Genomic DNA, 24973 nt, shown 5'->3' with positions numbered 1-24973 from the left:
CCTAGCTATCTGAGCACTACAGAGAGAGAGCCCTGTGAGTCTAGCACCTAGCCTAGCCTAGCTATATGAGCACTGCAGAGAGGAACAGAAGGAGAGCGAGCCCTGTGGGCCTAGCACCTAGCCTAGCTGTCTGAGCACTGGAGAGAGAGCCCTGTGAGCCTAGCACATAGCCTAGCTATCTGAGCACGGCAGAGAGGGACAGAAGGAAAGAGAGCCCTGTGAGTCTTCCACCTAGCCTAGCCATCTGAGCAGTGCAGAGAGACACAGAAGGAGAGCCCTGTGAGCCTAGCACCTAGCCTAGCTATCTGAGCACTGCAGAGGGAGACAGAAGGAGAGAAAGACCTGTGAGCCTAGCACCTGGCCTAGCTATCTGAGCACTGCAGAGAGAGACAGAAGGAGAGCCCTGTGAGTCTAGCACCTAGCCTAGCCTAGCTATCTGAGCACTGCATTGAGGGACAGAAGGAGAGAGAGCCCTGTGAGTCTTCCACCTAGCCTAGCCATCTGAGCAGTGCAGAGAGACACAGAAGGAGAGCCCTGTGAGCCTAGCACCTAGCCTAGCTATCTGAGCACTGCAGAGGGAGACAGAAGGAGAGAAAGACCTGTGAGCCTAGCACCTGGCTTGGTATCTGAGCACTGCAGAGAGAGATAGAAGGAGAGCCCTGTGAGTCTAGCACCTAGCCTAGCCTAGCTATCTGAGCACTGCATTGAGGGACAGAAGGAGAGAGAGCCCTGTGAGCCTAGCACCTAGCCTAGCTATATGAGCACTGCAGTGAGGGACAGAAGGAGAGCCCTGTGAGCCTAGCACCTAGCCTAGCTGTCTGAGCACTGCAGAGAGAGACAGAAGGAGAGAGAGCCCTGTGAGCCTAGCACATAGCCTAGCTATCTGAGCACTGCAGAGAGGGACAGAAGGAAAGAGAGCCCTGTGAGTCTTCCACCTAGCCTAGCCTAGCTATCTGAGCACTGCAGATAGAGACAGAAGGAGAGAGAGCCCTGTGAGCCTAGCACCTAGCCTAGCTATCTGAGCACTGCACAGAGGGACAGAAGGAAAGAGAGCCCTGTGAGTCTTCCACCTAGCCTAGCCATCTGAGCACTGCAGAGAGACACAGAAGGAGAGCCCTGTGAGCCTAGCACCTAGCCTAGCTATCTGAGCACTGCAGAGGGAGACAGAAGGAGAGAAAGACCTGTGAGCCTAGCACCTAGCCAAGCCTAGCTATCTGAGCACTGCAGAGAGAGACAGAAGGAGAGAGAGCCCTGTGAGCCTAGCACCTAGCCTAGCTATCTGAGCACTACAGAGAGAGAGCCCTGTGAGTCTAGCACCTAGCCTAGCCTAGCTATATGAGCACTGCAGAGAGGAACAGAAGGAGAGCGAGCCCTGTGGGCCAGCACCTAGCCTAGCTGTCTGAGCACTGCAGAGAGAGACAGAAGGAGAGAAAGACCTGTGAGCCTAGCACCTAGCCAAGCCTAGCTATCTGAGCACTGCAGAGAGAGACAGAAGGAGAGAGAGCCCCGTGAGCCTAGCACCTAGCCTAGCTATCTGAGCACTACAGAGAGAGAGCCCTGTGAGTCTAGCACCTAGCCTAGCCTAGCTATATGAGCACTGCAGAGAGGAACAGAAGGAGAGCGAGCCCTGTGGGCCTAGCACCTAGCCTAGCTGTCTGAGCACTGCAGAGAGAGACAGAAGGAGAGAGAGCCCTGTGAGCCTAGCACATAGCCTAGCTATCTGAAGAAGGAAAGAGAGCCCTGTGAGTCTTCCACCTAGCCTAGCCATCTGAGCAGTGCAGAGAGACACAGAAGGAGAGCCCTGTGAGCCTAGCACCTAGCCTAGCTATCTGAGCACTGCAGAGGGAGACAGAAGGAGAGAAAGACCTGTGAGCCTAGCACATGGCCTAGCTATCTGAGCACTGCAGAGAGACACAGAAGGAGAGCCCTGTGAGCCTAGCACCTAGCCTAGCTATCTGAGCACTGCAGAGGGAGACAGAAGGAGAGAAAGACCTGTGAGCCTAGCACCTAGCCACGCCTAGCTATCTGAGCACTGCAGAGAGACACAGAAGGAGAGCCCTGTGAGCCTAGCACATAGCCTAGCCATCTGTGCACTGCTGTGAGACACAGAAGGAGAGCCCTGTGAGCCTAGCACCTAGCCTAGCTATCTGAGCACCGCAGAGAGGGACAGAAGGAAAGAGAGCCCTGTGAGTCTTCCACCTAGCCTAGCCATCTGAGCACTGCAGAGAGACACAGAAGGAGAGCCCTGTGAGCCTAGCACCTAGCCTAGCTATCTGAGCACTGCAGAGGGAGACAGAAGGAGAGAAAGACCTGTGAGCCTAGCACCTGGCCTAGCTATCTGAGCACTGCAGAGAGACACAGAAGGAGAGCCCTGTGAGCCTAGCACATAGCCTAGCCATCTGTGCACTGCTGTGAGACACAGAAGGAGAGCCCTGTGAGCCTAGCACCTAGCCTAGCTATCTGAGCACCGCAGAGAGGGACAGAAGGAAAGAGAGCCCTGTGAATCTTCCACCTAGCCTAGCCATCTGAGCACTGCAGAGAGACACAGAAGGAGAGCCCTGTGAGCCTAGCACCTAGCCTAGCTATCTGAGCACTGCAGAGGGAGACAGAAGGAGAGAAAGACCTGTGAGCCTAGCACCTGGCCTAGCTATCTGAGCACTGCATAGAGACACAGAAGGAGAGCCCTGTGAGCCTAGCACATAGCCTAGCCATCTGTGCACTGCTGTGAGACACAGAAGGAGAGCCCTGTGAGCCTAGCACCTAGCCTAGCTATCTGAGCACCGCAGAGAGGGACAGAAGGAAAGAGAGCCCTGTGAGTCTTCCACCTAGCCTAGCCATCTGAGCACTGCAGAGAGACACAGAAGGAGAGCCCTGTGAGCCTAGCACCTAGCCTAGCTATCTGAGCACTGCAGAGGGAGACAGAAGGAGAGAAAGACCTGTGAGCCTAGCACCTAGCCACGCCTAGCTATCTGAGCACTGCAGAGAGACACAGAAGGAGAGCCCTGTGAGCCTAGCACATAGCCTAGCCATCTGTGCACTGCTGTGAGACACAGAAGGAGAGCCCTGTGAGCCTAGCACCTAGCCTAGCTATCTGAGCACCGCAGAGAGGGACAGAAGGAAAGAGAGCCCTGTGAGTCTTCCACCTAGCCTAGCCATCTGAGCACTGCAGAGAGACACAGAAGGAGAGCCCTGTGAGCCTAGCACCTAGCCTAGCTATCTGAGCACTACAGAGAGAGAGCCCTGTGAGTCTAGCACCTAGCCTAGCCTAGCTATATGAGCACTGCAGAGAGGAACAGAAGGAGAGCGAGCCCTGTGGGCCAGCACCTAGCCTAGCTGTCTGAGCACTGCAGAGAGAGACAGAAGGAGAGAAAGACCTGTGAGCCTAGCACCTAGCCAAGCCTAGCTATCTGAGCACTGCAGAGAGAGACAGAAGGAGAGAGAGCCCCGTGAGCCTAGCACCTAGCCTAGCTATCTGAGCACTACAGAGAGAGAGCCCTGTGAGTCTAGCACCTAGCCTAGCCTAGCTATATGAGCACTGCAGAGAGGAACAGAAGGAGAGCGAGCCCTGTGGGCCTAGCACCTAGCCTAGCTGTCTGAGCACTGCAGAGAGAGACAGAAGGAGAGAGAGCCCTGTGAGCCTAGCACATAGCCTAGCTATCTGAAGAAGGAAAGAGAGCCCTGTGAGTCTTCCACCTAGCCTAGCCATCTGAGCAGTGCAGAGAGACACAGAAGGAGAGCCCTGTGAGCCTAGCACCTAGCCTAGCTATCTGAGCACTGCAGAGGGAGACAGAAGGAGAGAAAGACCTGTGAGCCTAGCACATGGCCTAGCTATCTGAGCACTGCAGAGAGACACAGAAGGAGAGCCCTGTGAGCCTAGCACCTAGCCTAGCTATCTGAGCACTGCAGAGGGAGACAGAAGGAGAGAAAGACCTGTGAGCCTAGCACCTAGCCACGCCTAGCTATCTGAGCACTGCAGAGAGACACAGAAGGAGAGCCCTGTGAGCCTAGCACATAGCCTAGCCATCTGTGCACTGCTGTGAGACACAGAAGGAGAGCCCTGTGAGCCTAGCACCTAGCCTAGCTATCTGAGCACCGCAGAGAGGGACAGAAGGAAAGAGAGCCCTGTGAGTCTTCCACCTAGCCTAGCCATCTGAGCACTGCAGAGAGACACAGAAGGAGAGCCCTGTGAGCCTAGCACCTAGCCTAGCTATCTGAGCACTGCAGAGGGAGACAGAAGGAGAGAAAGACCTGTGAGCCTAGCACCTGGCCTAGCTATCTGAGCACTGCAGAGAGACACAGAAGGAGAGCCCTGTGAGCCTAGCACATAGCCTAGCCATCTGTGCACTGCTGTGAGACACAGAAGGAGAGCCCTGTGAGCCTAGCACCTAGCCTAGCTATCTGAGCACCGCAGAGAGGGACAGAAGGAAAGAGAGCCCTGTGAATCTTCCACCTAGCCTAGCCATCTGAGCACTGCAGAGAGACACAGAAGGAGAGCCCTGTGAGCCTAGCACCTAGCCTAGCTATCTGAGCACTGCAGAGGGAGACAGAAGGAGAGAAAGACCTGTGAGCCTAGCACCTGGCCTAGCTATCTGAGCACTGCATAGAGACACAGAAGGAGAGCCCTGTGAGCCTAGCACATAGCCTAGCCATCTGTGCACTGCTGTGAGACACAGAAGGAGAGCCCTGTGAGCCTAGCACCTAGCCTAGCTATCTGAGCACCGCAGAGAGGGACAGAAGGAAAGAGAGCCCTGTGAGTCTTCCACCTAGCCTAGCCATCTGAGCACTGCAGAGAGACACAGAAGGAGAGCCCTGTGAGCCTAGCACCTAGCCTAGCTATCTGAGCACTGCAGAGGGAGACAGAAGGAGAGAAAGACCTGTGAGCCTAGCACCTAGCCACGCCTAGCTATCTGAGCACTGCAGAGAGACACAGAAGGAGAGCCCTGTGAGCCTAGCACATAGCCTAGCCATCTGTGCACTGCTGTGAGACACAGAAGGAGAGCCCTGTGAGCCTAGCACCTAGCCTAGCTATCTGAGCACCGCAGAGAGGGACAGAAGGAAAGAGAGCCCTGTGAGTCTTCCACCTAGCCTAGCCATCTGAGCACTGCAGAGAGACACAGAAGGAGAGCCCTGTGAGCCTAGCACCTAGCCTAGCTATCTGAGCACTACAGAGAGAGAGCCCTGTGAGTCTAGCACCTAGCCTAGCCTAGCTATATGAGCACTGCAGAGAGGAACAGAAGGAGAGCGAGCCCTGTGAGCCTAGCACCTAGCCTAGCTATCTGAGCACTGCAGAGAGAGACAGAAGGAGAGAGAGCCCTGTGAACCTAGCACCTAGCCTAGCCTAGCTATATGAGCACTGCAGTGAGGGACAGAAGGAGAGCCCTGTGAGCCTAGCACCTAGCCTAGCTGTCTGAGCACTGCAGAGAGAGACAGAAGGAGAGAGAGCCCTGTGAGCCTAGCACATAGCCTAGCTATCTGAGCACTGCAGAGAGGGACAGAAGGAAAGATAGCCCTGTGAGTCTTCCACCTAGCCTAGCCTAGCTGTCTGAGCACTGCAGAGAGACAGAAGGAGAGAGAGCCCTGTGAGCCTAGCACATAGCCTAGCTATCTGAGCACTGCAGAGATGTCTGAGCACTGCAGAGAGAGACAGAAGGAGAGAGCGAGCCCTGTGGGCCAGCACCTAGCCTAGCTGTCTGAGCACTGCAGAGAGAGACAGAAGGAGAGAGCGAGCCCTGTGGGCCAGCACCTAGCCTAGCTATCTGAGCACTGCAGAGAGAGACAGAAGGAGAGAGAGCCCTGTGAGCCTAGCACCTAGCCTAGCTATCTGAGCACTACAGAGAGAGAGCCCTGTGAGCCTAGCACCTAGCCTAGCTATCTGAGCACCGCAGAGAGGGACAGAAGGAAAGAGAGCCCTGTGAGTCTTCCACCTAGCCTAGCCATCTGAGCACTGCAGAGAGACACAGAAGGAGAGCCCTGTGAGCCTAGCACCTAGCCTAGCTATCTGAGCACTACAGAGAGAGAGCCCTGTGAGTCTAGCACCTAGCCTAGCCTAGCTATATGAGCACTGCAGAGAGGAACAGAAGGAGAGCGAGCCCTGTGGGCCTAGCACCTAGCCTAGCTGTCTGAGCACTGCAGAGAGAGACAGAAGGAGAGAGAGCCCTGTGAGCCTAGCACATAGCCTAGCTATCTGAGCACAGCAGAGAGGGACAGAAGGAAAGAGAGCCCTGTGAGTCTTCCACCTAGCCTAGCCATCTGAGCAGTGCAGAGAGATACAGAAGGAGAGCCCTGTGAGCCTAGCACCTAGCCTAGCTATCTGAGCACTGCAGAGGGAGACAGAAGGAGAGAAAGACCTGTGAGCCTAGCACCTGGCCTAGCTATCTGAGCACTGCAGAGAGGGACAGAAGGAAAGAGAGCCCTATGAGTCTTCCACCTAGCCTAGCCATCTGAGCACTGCAGAGAGACACAGAAGGAGAGCCCTGTGAGCCTAGCACCTAGCCTAGCTATCTGAGCACTGCAGAGGGAGACAGAAGGAGAGAAAGACCTGTGAGCCTAGCACCTAGCCACGCCTAGCTATCTGAGCACTGCAGAGAGACACAGAAGGAGAGCCCTGTGAGCCTAGCACATAGCCTAGCCATCTGTGCACTGCTGTGAGACACAGAAGGAGAGCCCTGTGAGCCTAGCACCTAGCCTAGCTATCTGAGCACCGCAGAGAGGGACAGAAGGAAAGAGAGCCCTGTGAGTCTTCCACCTAGCCTAGCCATCTGAGCACTGCAGAGAGACACAGAAGGAGAGCCCTGTGAGCCTAGCACCTAGCCTAGCTATCTGAGCACTACAGAGAGAGAGCCCTGTGAGTCTAGCACCTAGCCTAGCCTAGCTATATGAGCACTGCAGAGAGGAACAGAAGGAGAGCGAGCCCTGTGAGCCTAGCACCTAGCCTAGCTATCTGAGCACTGCAGAGAGAGACAGAAGGAGAGAGAGCCCTGTGGACCTAGCACCTAGCCTAGCCTAGCTATATGAGCACTGCAGTGAGGGACAGAAGGAGAGCCCTGTGAGCCTAGCACCTAGCCTAGCTGTCTGAACACTGCAGAGAGAGACAGAAGGAGAGAGAGCCCTGTGAGCCTAGCACATAGCCTAGCTATCTGAGCACTGCAGAGAGGGACAGAAGGAAAGATAGCCCTGTGAGTCTTCCACCTAGCCTAGCCTAGCTGTCTGAGCACTGCAGAGAGACAGAAGGAGAGCGAGCCCTGTGGGCCAGCACCTAGCCTAGCTGTCTGAGCACTGCAGAGAGAGACAGAAGGAGAGAGCGAGCCCTGTGGGCCAGCACCTAGCCTAGCTATCTGAGCACTGCAGAGAGAGACAGAAGGAGAGAGCGAGCCCTGTGAGCCTAGCACCTAGCCTAGCTATCTGAGCACTACAGAGCGAGAGCACTGTGAGCCTAGCACCTAGCCTAGCTATCTGAGCACCGCAGAGAGGGACAGAAGGAAAGAGAGCCCTGTGAGTCTTCCACCTAGCCTAGCCATCTGAGCACTGCAGAGAGACACAGAAGGAGAGCCCTGTGAGCCTAGCACCTAGCCTAGCTATCTGAGCACTACAGAGAGAGAGCCCTGTGAGTCTAGCACCTAGCCTAGCCTAGCTATATGAGAACTGCAGAGAGGAACAGAAGGAGAGCGAGCCCTGTGGGCCTAGCACCTAGCCTAGCTGTCTGAGCACTGCAGAGAGAGACAGAAGGAGAGAGAGCCCTGTGAGCCTAGCACATAGCCTAGCTATCTGAGCACAGCAGAGAGGGACAGAAGGAAAGAGAGCCCTGTGAGTCTTCCACCTAGCCTAGCTATCTGAGCACGGCAGAGAGGGACAGAAGGAAAGAGAGCCCTGTGAGTCTTCCACCTAGCCTAGCCATCTGAGCAGTGCAGAGAGATACAGAAGGAGAGCCCTGTGAGCCCAGCACCTAGCCTAGCTATCTGAGCACTGCAGAGGGAGACAGAAGGAGAGAAAGACCTGTGAGCCTAGCACCTGGCCTAGCTATCTGAGCACTGCAGAGAGACACAGAAGGAGAGCCCTGTGAGCCTAGCACATAGCCTAGCCATCTGTGCACTGCTGTGAGACACAGAAGGAGAGCCCTGTGAGCCTAGCACCTAGCCTAGCTATCTGAGCACCGCAGAGAGGGACAGAAGGAAAGAGAGCCCTGTGAGTCTTCCACCTAGCCTAGCCATCTGAGCACTGCAGAGAGACACAGAAGGAGAGCCCTGTGAGCCTAGCACCTAGCCTAGCTATCTGAGCACTGCAGAGGGAGACAGAAGGAGAGAAAGACATGTGAGCCTAGCACCTAGCCAAGCCTAGCTATCTGAGCACTGCAGAGAGAGACAGAAGGAGAGAGAGCCCTGTGAGCCTAGCACCTAGCCTAGCTATCTGAGCACTACAGAGAGAGAGCCCTGTGAGCCTAGCACATAGCCTAGCTATCTGAGCACTGCAGAGAGGGACAGAAGGAAAGAGAGCCCTGTGAGTCTTCCACCTAGCCTAGCCTAGCTATCTGAGCACTGCAGATAGAGACAGAAGGAGAGAGAGCCCTGTGAGCCTAGCACCTAGCCTAGCTATCTGAGCACTGCAGAGAGAGACAGAAGGAGAGAAAGACCTGTGAGCCTAGCACCTAGCCAAGCCTAGATATCTGAGCACTGCAGAGAGAGACAGAAGGAGAGAGAGCCCCGTGAGCCTAGCACCTAGCCTAGCTATCTGAGCACTACAGAGAGAGAGCCCTGTGAGTCTAGCACCTAGCCTAGCCTAGCTATATGAGCACTGCAGAGAGGAACAGAAGGAGAGCGAGCCCTGTGGGCCTAGCACCTAGCCTAGCTGTCTGAGCACTGCAGAGAGAGACAGAAGGAGAGAGAGCCCTGTGAGCCTAGCACATAGCCAAGCTATCTGAAGAAGGAAAGAGAGCCCTGTGAGTCTTCCACCTAGCCTAGCCATCTGAGCAGTGCAGAGAGACACAGAAGGAGAGCCCTGTGAGCCTAGCACCTAGCCTAGCTATCTGAGCACTGCAGAGGGAGACAGAAGGAGAGAAAGACCTGTGAGCCTAGCACATGGCCTAGCTATCTGAGCACTGCAGAGAGACACAGAAGGAGAGCCCTGTGAGCCTAGCACCTAGCCTAGCTATCTGAGCACTGCAGAGGGAGACAGAAGGAGAGAAAGACCTGTGAGCCTAGCACCTAGCCACGCCTAGCTATCTGAGCACTGCAGAGAGACACAGAAGGAGAGCCCTGTGAGCCTAGCACATAGCCTAGCCATCTGTGCACTGCTGTGAGACACAGAAGGAGAGCCCTGTGAGCCTAGCACCTAGCCTAGCTATCTGAGCACCGCAGAGAGGGACAGAAGGAAAGAGAGCCCTGTGAGTCTTCCACCTAGCCTAGCCATCTGAGCACTGCAGAGAGACACAGAAGGAGAGCCCTGTGAGCCTAGCACCTAGCCTAGCTATCTGAGCACTGCAGAGGGAGACAGAAGGAGAGAAAGACCTGTGAGCCTAGCACCTGGCCTAGCTATCTGAGCACTGCAGAGAGACACAGAAGGAGAGCCCTGTGAGCCTAGCACATAGCCTAGCCATCTGTGCACTGCTGTGAGACACAGAAGGAGAGCCCTGTGAGCCTAGCACCTAGCCTAGCTATCTGAGCACTGCAGAGGGAGACAGAAGGAGAGAAAGACCTGTGAGCCTAGCACCTAGCCAAGCCTAGCTATCTGAGCACTGCAGAGAGAGACAGAAGGAGAGAGAGCCCTGTGGGTCTAGCACCTAGCCTAGCTATCTGAGCACTACAGAGAGAGAGCCCTGTGAGTCTAGCACCTAGCCTAGCCTAGCTATATGAGCACTGCAGAGAGGAACAGAAGGAGAGCGAGTCCTGTGGGCCAGCACCTAGCCTAGCTGTCTGAGCACTGCAGAGAGAGACAGAAGGAGAGAAAGACCTGTGAGCCTAGCACCTAGCCAAGCCTAGCTATCTGAGCACTGCAGAGAGAGACAGAAGGAGAGAGAGCCCCGTGAGCCTAGCACCTAGCCTAGCTATCTGAGCACTACAGAGAGAGAGCCCTGTGAGTCTAGCACCTAGCCTAGCCTAGCTATATGAGCACTGCAGAGAGGAACAGAAGGAGAGCGAGCCCTGTGGGCCTAGCACCTAGCCTAGCTGTCTGAGCACTGGAGAGAGAGCCCTGTGAGCCTAGCACATAGCCTAGCTATCTGAGCACGGCAGAGAGGGACAGAAGGAAAGAGAGCCCTGTGAGTCTTCCACCTAGCCTAGCCATCTGAGCAGTGCAGAGAGACACAGAAGGAGAGCCCTGTGAGCCTAGCACCTAGCCTAGCTATCTGAGCACTGCAGAGGGAGACAGAAGGAGAGAAAGACCTGTGAGCCTAGCACCTGGCCTAGCTATCTGAGCACTGCAGAGAGAGACAGAAGGAGAGCCCTGTGAGTCTAGCACCTAGCCTAGCCTAGCTATCTGAGCACTGCATTGAGGGACAGAAGGAGAGAGAGCCCTGTGAGTCTTCCACCTAGCCTAGCCATCTGAGCAGTGCAGAGAGACACAGAAGGAGAGCCCTGTGAGCCTAGCACCTAGCCTAGCTATCTGAGCACTGCAGAGGGAGACAGAAGGAGAGAAAGACCTGTGAGCCTAGCACCTGGCTTGGTATCTGAGCACTGCAGAGAGAGATAGAAGGAGAGCCCTGTGAGTCTAGCACCTAGCCTAGCCTAGCTATCTGAGCACTGCATTGAGGGACAGAAGGAGAGAGAGCCCTGTGAGCCTAGCACCTAGCCTAGCTATATGAGCACTGCAGTGAGGGACAGAAGGAGAGCCCTGTGAGCCTAGCACCTAGCCTAGCTGTCTGAGCACTGCAGAGAGAGACAGAAGGAGAGAGAGCCCTGTGAGCCTAGCACATAGCCTAGCTATCTGAGCACTGCAGAGAGGGACAGAAGGAAAGAGAGCCCTGTGAGTCTTCCACCTAGCCTAGCCTAGCTATCTGAGCACTGCAGATAGAGACAGAAGGAGAGAGAGCCCTGTGAGCCTAGCACCTAGCCTAGCTATCTGAGCACTGCACAGAGGGACAGAAGGAAAGAGAGCCCTGTGAGTCTTCCACCTAGCCTAGCCATCTGAGCACTGCAGAGAGACACAGAAGGAGAGCCCTGTGAGCCTAGCACCTAGCCTAGCTATCTGAGCACTGCAGAGGGAGACAGAAGGAGAGAAAGACCTGTGAGCCTAGCACCTAGCCAAGCCTAGCTATCTGAGCACTGCAGAGAGAGACAGAAGGAGAGAGAGCCCTGTGAGCCTAGCACCTAGCCTAGCTATCTGAGCACTACAGAGAGAGAGCCCTGTGAGTCTAGCACCTAGCCTAGCCTAGCTATATGAGCACTGCAGAGAGGAACAGAAGGAGAGCGAGCCCTGTGGGCCAGCACCTAGCCTAGCTGTCTGAGCACTGCAGAGAGAGACAGAAGGAGAGAAAGACCTGTGAGCCTAGCACCTAGCCAAGCCTAGCTATCTGAGCACTGCAGAGAGAGACAGAAGGAGAGAGAGCCCCGTGAGCCTAGCACCTAGCCTAGCTATCTGAGCACTACAGAGAGAGAGCCCTGTGAGTCTAGCACCTAGCCTAGCCTAGCTATATGAGCACTGCAGAGAGGAACAGAAGGAGAGCGAGCCCTGTGGGCCTAGCACCTAGCCTAGCTGTCTGAGCACTGCAGAGAGAGACAGAAGGAGAGAGAGCCCTGTGAGCCTAGCACATAGCCTAGCTATCTGAAGAAGGAAAGAGAGCCCTGTGAGTCTTCCACCTAGCCTAGCCATCTGAGCAGTGCAGAGAGACACAGAAGGAGAGCCCTGTGAGCCTAGCACCTAGCCTAGCTATCTGAGCACTGCAGAGGGAGACAGAAGGAGAGAAAGACCTGTGAGCCTAGCACATGGCCTAGCTATCTGAGCACTGCAGAGAGACACAGAAGGAGAGCCCTGTGAGCCTAGCACCTAGCCTAGCTATCTGAGCACTGCAGAGGGAGACAGAAGGAGAGAAAGACCTGTGAGCCTAGCACCTAGCCACGCCTAGCTATCTGAGCACTGCAGAGAGACACAGAAGGAGAGCCCTGTGAGCCTAGCACATAGCCTAGCCATCTGTGCACTGCTGTGAGACACAGAAGGAGAGCCCTGTGAGCCTAGCACCTAGCCTAGCTATCTGAGCACCGCAGAGAGGGACAGAAGGAAAGAGAGCCCTGTGAGTCTTCCACCTAGCCTAGCCATCTGAGCACTGCAGAGAGACACAGAAGGAGAGCCCTGTGAGCCTAGCACCTAGCCTAGCTATCTGAGCACTGCAGAGGGAGACAGAAGGAGAGAAAGACCTGTGAGCCTAGCACCTGGCCTAGCTATCTGAGCACTGCAGAGAGACACAGAAGGAGAGCCCTGTGAGCCTAGCACATAGCCTAGCCATCTGTGCACTGCTGTGAGACACAGAAGGAGAGCCCTGTGAGCCTAGCACCTAGCCTAGCTATCTGAGCACCGCAGAGAGGGACAGAAGGAAAGAGAGCCCTGTGAATCTTCCACCTAGCCTAGCCATCTGAGCACTGCAGAGAGACACAGAAGGAGAGCCCTGTGAGCCTAGCACCTAGCCTAGCTATCTGAGCACTGCAGAGGGAGACAGAAGGAGAGAAAGACCTGTGAGCCTAGCACCTGGCCTAGCTATCTGAGCACTGCATAGAGACACAGAAGGAGAGCCCTGTGAGCCTAGCACATAGCCTAGCCATCTGTGCACTGCTGTGAGACACAGAAGGAGAGCCCTGTGAGCCTAGCACCTAGCCTAGCTATCTGAGCACCGCAGAGAGGGACAGAAGGAAAGAGAGCCCTGTGAGTCTTCCACCTAGCCTAGCCATCTGAGCACTGCAGAGAGACACAGAAGGAGAGCCCTGTGAGCCTAGCACCTAGCCTAGCTATCTGAGCACTGCAGAGGGAGACAGAAGGAGAGAAAGACCTGTGAGCCTAGCACCTAGCCACGCCTAGCTATCTGAGCACTGCAGAGAGACACAGAAGGAGAGCCCTGTGAGCCTAGCACATAGCCTAGCCATCTGTGCACTGCTGTGAGACACAGAAGGAGAGCCCTGTGAGCCTAGCACCTAGCCTAGCTATCTGAGCACCGCAGAGAGGGACAGAAGGAAAGAGAGCCCTGTGAGTCTTCCACCTAGCCTAGCCATCTGAGCACTGCAGAGAGACACAGAAGGAGAGCCCTGTGAGCCTAGCACCTAGCCTAGCTATCTGAGCACTACAGAGAGAGAGCCCTGTGAGTCTAGCACCTAGCCTAGCCTAGCTATATGAGCACTGCAGAGAGGAACAGAAGGAGAGCGAGCCCTGTGAGCCTAGCACCTAGCCTAGCTATCTGAGCACTGCAGAGAGAGACAGAAGGAGAGAGAGCCCTGTGAACCTAGCACCTAGCCTAGCCTAGCTATATGAGCACTGCAGTGAGGGACAGAAGGAGAGCCCTGTGAGCCTAGCACCTAGCCTAGCTGTCTGAGCACTGCAGAGAGAGACAGAAGGAGAGAGAGCCCTGTGAGCCTAGCACATAGCCTAGCTATCTGAGCACTGCAGAGAGGGACAGAAGGAAAGATAGCCCTGTGAGTCTTCCACCTAGCCTAGCCTAGCTGTCTGAGCACTGCAGAGAGACAGAAGGAGAGAGAGCCCTGTGAGCCTAGCACATAGCCTAGCTATCTGAGCACTGCAGAGATGTCTGAGCACTGCAGAGAGAGACAGAAGGAGAGAGCGAGCCCTGTGGGCCAGCACCTAGCCTAGCTGTCTGAGCACTGCAGAGAGAGACAGAAGGAGAGAGCGAGCCCTGTGGGCCAGCACCTAGCCTAGCTATCTGAGCACTGCAGAGAGAGACAGAAGGAGAGAGAGCCCTGTGAGCCTAGCACCTAGCCTAGCTATCTGAGCACTACAGAGAGAGAGCCCTGTGAGCCTAGCACCTAGCCTAGCTATCTGAGCACCGCAGAGAGGGACAGAAGGAAAGAGAGCCCTGTGAGTCTTCCACCTAGCCTAGCCATCTGAGCACTGCAGAGAGACACAGAAGGAGAGCCCTGTGAGCCTAGCACCTAGCCTAGCTATCTGAGCACTACAGAGAGAGAGCCCTGTGAGTCTAGCACCTAGCCTAGCCTAGCTATATGAGCACTGCAGAGAGGAACAGAAGGAGAGCGAGCCCTGTGGGCCTAGCACCTAGCCTAGCTGTCTGAGCACTGCAGAGAGAGACAGAAGGAGAGAGAGCCCTGTGAGCCTAGCACATAGCCTAGCTATCTGAGCACAGCAGAGAGGGACAGAAGGAAAGAGAGCCCTGTGAGTCTTCCACCTAGCCTAGCCATCTGAGCAGTGCAGAGAGATACAGAAGGAGAGCCCTGTGAGCCTAGCACCTAGCCTAGCTATCTGAGCACTGCAGAGGGAGACAGAAGGAGAGAAAGACCTGTGAGCCTAGCACCTGGCCTAGCTATCTGAGCACTGCAGAGAGACACAGAAGGAGAGCCCTGTGAGCCTAGCACATAGCCTAGCCATCTGTGCACTGCTGTGAGACACAGAAGGAGAGCCCTGTGAGCCTAGCACCTAGCCTAGCTATCTGAGCACCGCAGAGAGGGACAGAAGGAAAGAGAGCCCTATGAGTCTTCCACCTAGCCTAGCCATCTGAGCACTGCAGAGAGACACAGAAGGAGAGCCCTGTGAGCCTAGCACCTAGCCTAGCTATCTGAGCACTGCAGAGGGAGACAGAAGGAGAGAAAGACCTGTGAGCCTAGCACCTAGCCACGCCTAGCTATCTGAGCACTGCAGAGAGACACAGAAGGAGAGCCCTGTGAGCCTAGCACATAGCCTAGCCATCTGTGCACTGCTGTGAGACACAGAAGGAGAGCCCTGTGAGCCTAGCACCTAGCCTAGCTATCTGAGCACCGCAGAGAGGGACAGAAGGAAAGAGAGCCCTGTGAGTCTTCCACCTAGCCTAGCCATCTGAGCACTGCAGAGAGACACAGAAGGAGAGCCCTGTGAGCCTAGCACCTAGCCTAGCTATCTGAGCACTACAGAGAGAGAGCCCTGTGAGTCTAGCACCTAGCCTAGCCTAGCTATATGAGCACTGCAGAGAGGAACAGAAGGAGAGCGAGCCCTGTGAGCCTAGCACCTAGCCTAGCTATCTGAGCACTGCAGAGAGAGACAGAAGGAGAGAGAGCCCTGTGGACCTAGCACCTAGCCTAGCCTAGCTATATGAGCACTGCAGTGAGGGACAGAAGGAGAGCCCTGTGAGCCTAGCACCTAGCCTAGCTGTCTGAACACTGCAGAGAGAGACAGAAGGAGAGAGAGCCCTGTGAGCCTAGCACATAGCCTAGCTATCTGAGCACTGCAGAGAGGGACAGAAGGAAAGATAGCCCTGTGAGTCTTCCACCTAGCCTAGCCTAGCTGTCTGAGCACTGCAGAGAGACAGAAGGAGAGCGAGCCCTGTGGGCCAGCACCTAGCCTAGCTGTCTGAGCACTGCAGAGAGAGACAGAAGGAGAGAGCGAGCCCTGTGGGCCAGCACCTAGCCTAGCTATCTGAGCACTGCAGAGAGAGACAGAAGGAGAGAGCGAGCCCTGTGAGCCTAGCACCTAGCCTAGCTATCTGAGCACTACAGAGCGAGAGCACTGTGAGCCTAGCACCTAGCCTAGCTATCTGAGCACCGCAGAGAGGGACAGAAGGAAAGAGAGCCCTGTGAGTCTTCCACCTAGCCTAGCCATCTGAGCACTGCAGAGAGACACAGAAGGAGAGCCCTGTGAGCCTAGCACCTAGCCTAGCTATCTGAGCACTACAGAGAGAGAGCCCTGTGAGTCTAGCACCTAGCCTAGCCTAGCTATATGAGAACTGCAGAGAGGAACAGAAGGAGAGCGAGCCCTGTGGGCCTAGCACCTAGCCTAGCTGTCTGAGCACTGCAGAGAGAGACAGAAGGAGAGAGAGCCCTGTGAGCCTAGCACATAGCCTAGCTATCTGAGCACAGCAGAGAGGGACAGAAGGAAAGAGAGCCCTGTGAGTCTTCCACCTAGCCTAGCTATCTGAGCACGGCAGAGAGGGACAGAAGGAAAGAGAGCCCTGTGAGTCTTCCACCTAGCCTAGCCATCTGAGCAGTGCAGAGAGATACAGAAGGAGAGCCCTGTGAGCCCAGCACCTAGCCTAGCTATCTGAGCACTGCAGAGGGAGACAGAAGGAGAGAAAGACCTGTGAGCCTAGCACCTGGCCTAGCTATCTGAGCACTGCAGAGAGACACAGAAGGAGAGCCCTGTGAGCCTAGCACATAGCCTAGCCATCTGTGCACTGCTGTGAGACACAGAAGGAGAGCCCTGTGAGCCTAGCACCTAGCCTAGCTATCTGAGCACCGCAGAGAGGGACAGAAGGAAAGAGAGCCCTGTGAGTCTTCCACCTAGCCTAGCCATCTGAGCACTGCAGAGAGACACAGAAGGAGAGCCCTGTGAGCCTAGCACCTAGCCTAGCTATCTGAGCACTGCAGAGGGAGACAGAAGGAGAGAAAGACATGTGAGCCTAGCACCTAGCCAAGCCTAGCTATCTGAGCACTGCAGAGAGAGACAGAAGGAGAGAGAGCCCTGTGAGCCTAGCACCTAGCCTAGCTATCTGAGCACTACAGAGAGAGAGCCCTGTGAGTCTAGCACCTAGCCTAGCCTAGCTATATGAGCACTGCAGAGAGGAACAGTAGGAGAGCGAGCCCTGTGGGCCAGCACCTAGCCTAGCTGTCTGAGCACTGCAGAGAGAGACAGAAGGAGAGAAAGACCTGTGAGCCTAGCACCTAGCCAAGCCTAGCTATCTGAGCACTGCAGAGAGAGACAGAAGGAGAGAGAGCCCCGTGAGCCTAGCACCTAGCCTAGCTATCTGAGCACTACAGAGAGAGAGCCCTGTGAGTCTAGCACCTAGCCTAGCCTAGCTATATGAGCACTGCAGAGAGGAACAGAAGGAGAGCGAGCCCTGTGGGCCTAGCACCTAGCCTAGCTGTCTGAGCACTGGAGAGAGAGCCCTGTGAGCCTAGCACATAGCCTAGCTATCTGAGCACGGCAGAGAGGGACAGAAGGAAAGAGAGCCCTGTGAGTCTTCCACCTAGCCTAGCCATCTGAGCAGTGCAGAGAGACACAGAAGGAGAGCCCTGTGAGCCTAGCACCTAGCCTAGCTATCTGAGCACTGCAGAGGGAGACAGAAGGAGAGAAAGACCTGTGAGCCTAGCACCTGGCCTAGCTATCTGAGCACTGCAGAGAGAGACAGAAGGAGAGCCCTGTGAGTCTAGCACCTAGCCTAGCCTAGCTATCTGAGCACTGCATTGAGGGACAGAAGGAGAGAGAGCCCTGTGAGTCTTCCACCTAGCCTAGCCATCTTAGCAGTGCAGAGAGACACAGAAGGAGAGCCCTGTGAGCCTAGCACCTAGCCTAGCTATCTGAGCACTGCAGAGAGAGATAGAAGGAGAGCCCTGTGAGTCTAGCACCTAGCCTAGCCTAGCTATCTGAGCACTGCATTGAGGGACAGAAGGAGAGAGAGCCCTGTGAGCCTAGCACCTAGCCTAGCTATATGAGCACTGCAGTGAGGGACAGAAGGAGAGCCCTGTGAGCCTAGCACCTAGCCTAGCTGTCTGAGCACTGCAGAGAGAGACAGAAGGAGAGAGAGCCCTGTGAGCCTAGCACATAGCCTAGCTATCTGAGCACTGCAGAGAGGGACAGAAGGAAAGAGAGCCCTGTGAGTCTTCCACCTAGCCTAGCCATCTGAGCACTGCAGAGAGAGAGCCCTGTGAGTCTAGCACCTAGCCTAGCATAGCTATATGAGCACTGCTGTGAGACACAGAAGGAGAGCCCTGTGAGCCTAGCACCTAGCTTAGCTATCTGAGCACCGCAGAGAGGGACAGAAGGAGAGCCCTGTGAGTCTAGCACCTAGCCTAGCCTAGATATCTGAGCACTGCATTGAGGGACAGAAGGAGAGAGAGCCCTGTGAGCCTAGCACCTAGCCTAGCCTAGCTATATGAGCACTGCAGTGAGGGACAGAAGGAGAGCCCTGTGAGTCTAGCACCTAGCCTAGCTATCTGAGCACTGCATTGAGACACAGAATGAGAGAGAGCCCTGTGAGTCTAGCACCTAGCCTAGCTATTTGAGCACTGCAGACAGAGACAGAAGGAGAGAGAGCCCTGTAAGCCTAGCACCTAGCCTAGCTATATGAGCACTGCAGTGAGAGACAGAAGGAGAGCCCTGTGAGTCTAGCACCTAGCCTAGCCTAGCTATCTGAGCACTGCATTGAGGGACAGAAGGAGAGAGAGCCCTGTGAGCCTAGCACCTAGCCTAGCTATCTGAGCACTACAGAGAGATAGCCCTGTGAGTCTAGCACCTAGCCTAGCCTAGCTATATGAGCACTGCAGAGAGGAACAGAAGGAGAGCGAGCCCTGTGGGCCTAGCACCTAGCCTAGCTGTCTGAGCACTGCAGAGAGAGACAGAAGGAGAGAGAGCCCTGTGAGCCTAGCACCTAGCCTAGCTGTCTGAGCACGGCAGAGGGACAGAAGTAAAGAGAGCCCTGTGAGGCTTCCACCTAGCCTAGCCATCTGAGCAGTGCAGAGAGACACAGAAGGAGAGCCCTGTGAGCCGTCTCACCTAGCCTAGCTATCTGAGCACTGCAGAGGGAGACAGAAGGAGAGAAAGACCTGTGAGCCTAGCACCTGGCCTAGCTATCTGAGCACTGCAGAGGGAGACAGAAGGAGAGAAAGACCTGTGAGCCTAGCACCTGGCTTGGTATCTGAGCACTGCAGAGAGAGACAGAAGGAGAGAGAGCCCTGTGAGCCTAGCACCTAGCCTAGCCTAGCTATCTGAGCACTGCATTGAGGCACAGAAGTAAAGAGAGCCCTGTGAGGCTTCCACCTAGCCAAGCTATCTGAGCACTGCAGAGAGACACAGAAGTAGAGAAAGACCTGTGAGCCTAGCACCTGGCCTAGCTATCTGAGCACTGCAGAGAGACACAGAAGGAGAGCCCTGTGAGCCTAGCACATAGCCTAGCCATCTGTGCACTGCTGTGAGACACAGAAGGAGAGCCCTGTGAGCCTAGCACCTAGCCTAGCTATCTGAGCACCGCAGAGAGGGACAGAAGGAAAGAGAGCCCTGTGAGTCTTCCACCTAGCCTAGCCATCTGAGCACTGCAGAGAGACACAGAAGGAGAGCCCTGTGAGCCTAGCACCTAGCCTAGCTATCTGAGCACTGCAGAGGGAGACAGAAGGAGAGAGAGCCCTGTGAGCCTAGCACCTAGCCTAGCTATCTGAGCACTACAGAGAGAGAGCCCTGTGAGTCTAGCACCTAGCCTAGCCTAGCTATATGAGCACTGCAGAGAGGAACAGAAGGAGAGCGAGCCCTGTGGGCCAGCACCTAGCCTAGCTGTCTGAGCACTGCAGAGAGAGACAGAAGGAGAGAAAGACCTGTGAGCCTAGCACCTAGCCAAGCCTAGCTATCTGAGCACTGCAGAGAGAGACAGAAGGAGAGAGAGCCCCGTGAGCCTAGCACCTAGCCTAGCTATCTGAGCACTACAGAGAGAGAGCCCTGTGAGTCTAGCACCTAGCCTAGCCTAGCTATATGAGCACTGCAGAGAGGAACAGAAGGAGACCGAGCCCTGTGGGCCTAGCACCTAGCCTAGCTGTCTGAGCACTGGAGAGAGAGCCCTGTGAGCCTAGCACATAGCCTAGCTATCTGAGCACGGCAGAGAGGGACAGAAGGAAAGAGAGCCCTGTGAGTCTTCCACCTAGCCTAGCCATCTGAGCAGTGCAGAGAGACACAGAAGGAGAGCCCTGTGAGCCTAGCACCTAGCCTAGCTATCTGAGCACTGCAGAGGGAGACAGAAGGAGAGAAAGACCTGTGAGCCTAGCACCTGGCCTAGCTATCTGAGCACTGCAGAGAGAGACAGAAGGAGAGCCCTGTGAGTCTAGCACCTAGCCTAGCCTAGCTATCTGAGCACTGCATTGAGGGACAGAAGGAGAGAGAGCCCTGTGAGTCTTCCACCTAGCCTAGCCATCTTAGCAGTGCAGAGAGACACAGAAGGAGAGCCCTGTGAGCCTAGCACCTAGCCTAGCTATCTGAGCACTGCAGAGAGAGATAGAAGGAGAGCCCTGTGAGTCTAGCACCTAGCCTAGCCTAGCTATCTGAGCACTGCATTGAGGGACAGAAGGAGAGAGAGCCCTGTGAGCCTAGCACCTAGCCTAGCTATATGAGCACTGCAGTGAGGGACAGAAGGAGAGCCCTGTGAGCCTAGCACCTAGCCTAGCTGTCTGAGCACTGCAGAGAGAGACAGAAGGAGAGAGAGCCCTGTGAGCCTAGCACATAGCCTAGCTATCTGAGCACTGCAGAGAGGGACAGAAGGAAAGAGAGCCCTGTGAGTCTTCCACCTAGCCTAGCCTAGCTATCTGAGCACTGCAGATAGAGACAGAAGGAGAGAGAGCCCTGTGAGCCTAGCACCTAGCCTAGCTATCTGAGCACTGCACAGAGGGACAGAAGGAAAGAGAGCCCTGTGAGTCTTCCACCTAGCCTAGCCATCTGAGCACTGCAGAGAGACACAGAAGGAGAGCCCTGTGAGCCTAGCACCTAGCCTAGCTATCTGAGCACTGCAGAGGGAGACAGAAGGAGAGAAAGACCTGTGAGCCTAGCACCTGGCCTAGCTATCTGAGCACTGCAGAGAGAGACAGAAGGAGAGCCCTGTGAGTCTAGCACCTAGCCTAGCCTAGCTATCTGAGCACTGCATTGAGGGACAGAAGGAGAGAGAGCCCTGTGAGCCTAGCACCTAGCCTAGCTATATGAGCACTGCAGTGAGGGACAGAAGGAGAGCCCTGTGAGTCTAGCACCTAGCCTAGCTACCTGAGCACTGCAATGAGACACAGAAGGAGAGAGAGCCCTGTGAGCCTAGCACCTAGCCTAGTTATATGAGCACTGCAGAGGGACAGAAGGAGAGAGAGCCGTGTGAGTCTAGCAACTAGCCTAGCCTAGCTATCTGAGCACTGCAGAGAGCGACAGAAGCAGAGAGAGCCCTGTGAGCCTAGCACCTAGCCAAGCCTAGCTATCTGAGCACTGCAGAGAGACAGAAGGAGAGAGCCCTGTGAGCCTAGCACCTAACCAAGCTATCTGAGCACTGCAGAGAGAGACAGAAGTAGAGAAAGACCTGTGAGCCTAGCACCTAACCTAGCTGTCTGAGCACTGCAGAGAGAGACAGAAGGAGAGAGAGCCCTGTGAGCCTAGCACACAGCCTAGCTATCTGAGCACTGCAGAGAGAGACAGAAGGAGAGAGAGCCCTGTGAGCCTAGCACATAGCCTAGCTATCTGAGCACTGCAGAGAGAGACAGAAGCAGAGAGAGCCCTGTGAGTCTAGCACCTAGCCTAGCTATCTGAGCACTGCAGAGAGAGACAGAAGGAGAGAGAGCCCTGTGAGCCTAGCACCTAGCCTAGCCTAGCTATCTGAGCACTGCAGAGAGAGACAGAAGGAGAGAAAGACCTGTGAGCCTAGCACCTAGCCAAGCCTAGCTATCTGAGCACTGCAGAGGGAGACAGAAGGAGAGAAAGACCTGTGAGCCTAGCACCTAGCCAAGCCTAGCTATCTGAGCACTACAGAGAGAGAGCGCTGTGAGTCTAGCACCTAGCCTAGCTATCTGAGCACTGCAGAGAGAGACAGAAGCAGAGAGAGCCCTGTGAGTCTAGCACCTAGCCTAGCTATCTGAGCACTGCAGAGGGAGACCGAAGGAGAGAAAGACCTGTGAGCCTAGCACCTAGCCAAGCCTAGCTATCTGAGCACTGCAGAGAGACAGAAGGAGAGAGCCCTGTGAGCCTAGCACCTAACCAAGCTATCTGAGCACTGCAGAGAGAAACAGAAGGAGAGAAAGACCTGTGAGCCTAGCATGTAACCAAGCTATCTGAGCACTGCAGAGAGAGACAGAAGGAGAGAAAGCCCTGTGAGCCTAGCACCTAGCCTAGCCTAGCTATCTGAGCACTGCAGATAGAGACAGAAGGAGAGAGAGCCCTGTGAGCCTAGCACCTAGCCTAGCCTAGCTATCTGAGCACTGCAGAGAGGGACATAAGGAAAGAGAGCCCTGTGAGTCTTCCACCTAGCCTAGCCATCTGAGCACTGCAGAGAGACACAGAAGGAGAGCCCTGTGAGTCTAGCACCTAGCCTAGCTATCTGAGCACTGCATTGAGGGACAGAAGGAGAGCCCTGTACCTCTGAGCACTGCAGAGAGGTACAGAAGGAGAGAGAGCCCCGTGAGTCTAGCACCTAGCCTAGCTATCTGAGCACTGCAGAGAGGGAGACAGAAGGAGAGAGAGAGCCCTGTGAGCCTAGCCCATGGCCTAGCTATCTGAGCACTGCAGAGAGAGACAGAAGGAGAGAGAGCCCTGTGAGCCTAGCCCATGGCCTAGCTATATGAGCACTGCAGTGAGGGACAGAAGGAGAGCCCTGTGAGCCTAGCACCTAGACTAGCTGTCTGAGCACTGCAGAGAGAGACAGAAGGAGAGAGAGCCCTGTGAGCCCTCTGCAGAGAGACAGAAGGAGAGAGAGCCCTGTGAGCCTAGCACCTAGCCTAGCCTAGCTATCTGAGCACTGCAGATAGAGACAGAAGGAAAGAGAGCCCTGTGAGCCTAGCACCTAGCCTAGCTATCTGAGCACTGCAGAGGGAGACAGAAAGAGAGAAAGACCTGTGAGCCTAGCACCTGGCCTAGCTATCTGAGCACTGCAGAGAGAGACAGAAGGAGAGCCCTGTGAGTCTAGCACCTAGCCTAGCTATCTGAGCACTGCAGAAAGAGACAGAAGGAGAGAGAGCCCTGTGAGTCTAGCACCTAGCCTAGCTATCTGAGCAATGCAGAGAGAGACAGAAGGAGAGAGAGCCCTGTGAGCCTAGCACATAGCCTAGCTATCTGAGCACTACAGAGAGAGAGCCCTGTGAGTCTAGGGCCTAGCTATCTGAGCACTGCAGAGAGAGAGACAGAAGGAGAGCCCTGTGAGTCTAGCACCTAGCCTAGCCTAGCTATCTGAGCACTGCAGAGAGAGAGACGGAAGGAGAGAGAGCCCTCTGAGTCTAGCACCTAGCCTAGCTATCTGAGCACTGCAGAGAGAAACAGAGCCTAGCTAGGCTATATGAGCACCTAGTCTAGCACCTAGCCTAGCCTAGCTATCTGAGCACTGCAGAGAGAGACAGAAGGAGAGAGAGCCCTGTGAGTCTAGCACCTAGCCTAGAGCCCGGCGTTCAGGCTGCCAATAATAAACACAGAGACCCAACACTGAGAGGTACATATAAGCTCAACACTATAAAAATATAGGCTAGACTTAATTATAGACTCAACACTAGAAAGACACACAGATGCAGAGACACCCCCCCCCCCCCCCATCTATCTCATCTTCTACGACTTGCAGTTTTGCATGCTCCGCAGCGTGGGTTAATAGAAACCTTGTTTTTTTTCTAGTTCCCTCTCCATTTTCTCCCTACGTCTTGTTGTGCGGAGGAGAGGAAGTGGATTGCGCCCTAGGACAGGGATGAACTGGCTTGTTTATAGAAGCAGCACTTTCTCAAAGAAACTAAACGTTATTTATTTTTAATCATCCCACCGCATTTCACACGCTACCACACTGGCTGACTGTCCCAGAGGTAGTATGCTGGGGGGGGGGGGGCAGAGGAAAGAAAGCAACCACTCACCAGCTCCACCAACGACAGGCCTCCGTAGCTGTGCGCCACGACAAAGACGTTCCTGGCGGCGGCTTTGGACACAAAGTGGTCCCACACGTAGAGCACGTGTTCCTCGGGGGAGCCGTTTTCCTGGAACACAAGGACAGAACTTCACGTCACATCCCCCAAAAACAAGAAGAGAAGACACAACAACAAAAAAACACACCGGAGAGAGTTAGAACGGCGTCAGCGAGAGAGATTGAAGAAGGGTTGAGAAAGACACTGCCAGTGTGTCATAGACAGTGAAAAGAAGCGGGAGAAAGATCCGAGTTTAAAAAAAGTGAACTAACCGTGAGAGACGTAAAAAGAGGAAAAAGGTGACAGTGAAACTCGGGGAGAGAAAGTTCTGTCACAGTTGGCATGCAGGCCTCCAGAAATAAAAATGAAAAAGCACTGCTGATGGCAGAGGGTGTGTTTTATAAACGCTGACTGCTCGCTGGATCAATAAGTCTTGCATATTGCAAATGCCCTAAATGTAAAACTCGATAGGTCGCGTGACGTAACGTTTAAATCTTAATTTGTGCCTGGATCGATGGAGCATCTATACGGCAATAAAGGCGTAATGGGCAAACACAGGGGAAGGTCAGGGGAGAGAACAACAGAGAGGACGCACACACACACATAGTATACACACACACCTACACACACACACACACACACACACACACACACACACAGTACACACCATGGATTTGTCTGACCATAAAGTACACCCACGTGGGTTGTATTTTAATGGAGCATCACTAAGTGCAATTGTTTGTGCCATTCTCCATCCACCCTCAGCAGGCTAGATAATCGATTCCCAAATAAATACCCTTTCTGTCAATCGGTGAAGCCACTCCAAAGCCATTTCAGAGCAAAAACAGTCTGGTTAAGCTGCCTGCATGGTATTTACTCACAGGGGTAAAAAGTAACAAAGCTTCATGCCCACTTAGACTAAATGTCTGGGGAGATTGTTGGATACTATGCTGTGACTGAGAGATCTAGTGGTTCATCCAAGGCAATGGCTGTTTCATAGATATCAGGGAAAGATGCTGTGTTATTTCACTGCTTTCACAGCTTACACCCACTCACACCCAAGCTTTGAATATTAAAAACAGACAAAAGTACACTTTTCAATCTAGTTGTTGTTAGGCTGTTGTTATTTTGCTGGGCGACTGTGTGTGCACGTAAGTGTGTGTGCGCGTGTGTGTGGAGGTACAGTAAATGAACCCATCAGCTTGTTTATGTTTGCTGGCATAATGAGATGGGGAGGGAGGGCGGCT

At 54.7% G+C, this 24973-nt stretch overlaps 1 protein-coding gene across 8 annotated transcripts in view; it reads right to left on the bottom strand.

Moving 5' to 3' along the window:
• The window catches only part of LOC109895621 (cotranscriptional regulator FAM172A homolog), a 262316-nt gene that overhangs the window by 140552 nt on the left and 96791 nt on the right, over positions 1–24973 (bottom strand). For all 8 annotated transcript variants that reach the window (XM_031830434.1, XM_031830431.1, XM_031830427.1 and 5 more), the window contains exon 8: positions 23679–23798. In XM_031830434.1, the coding sequence (XP_031686294.1) occupies positions 23679–23798 (120 nt within the window). The remainder of the gene's footprint in view (positions 1–23678; positions 23799–24973) is intronic.

The sequence above is a fragment of the Oncorhynchus kisutch genome, linkage group LG8 (genome assembly GCF_002021735.2).
Source record: "Oncorhynchus kisutch isolate 150728-3 linkage group LG8, Okis_V2, whole genome shotgun sequence".
NCBI classification, from domain to species: Eukaryota; Metazoa; Chordata; class Actinopteri; order Salmoniformes; family Salmonidae; genus Oncorhynchus; species Oncorhynchus kisutch.
This window is presented reverse-complemented; position numbering and strand designations above follow the sequence as displayed.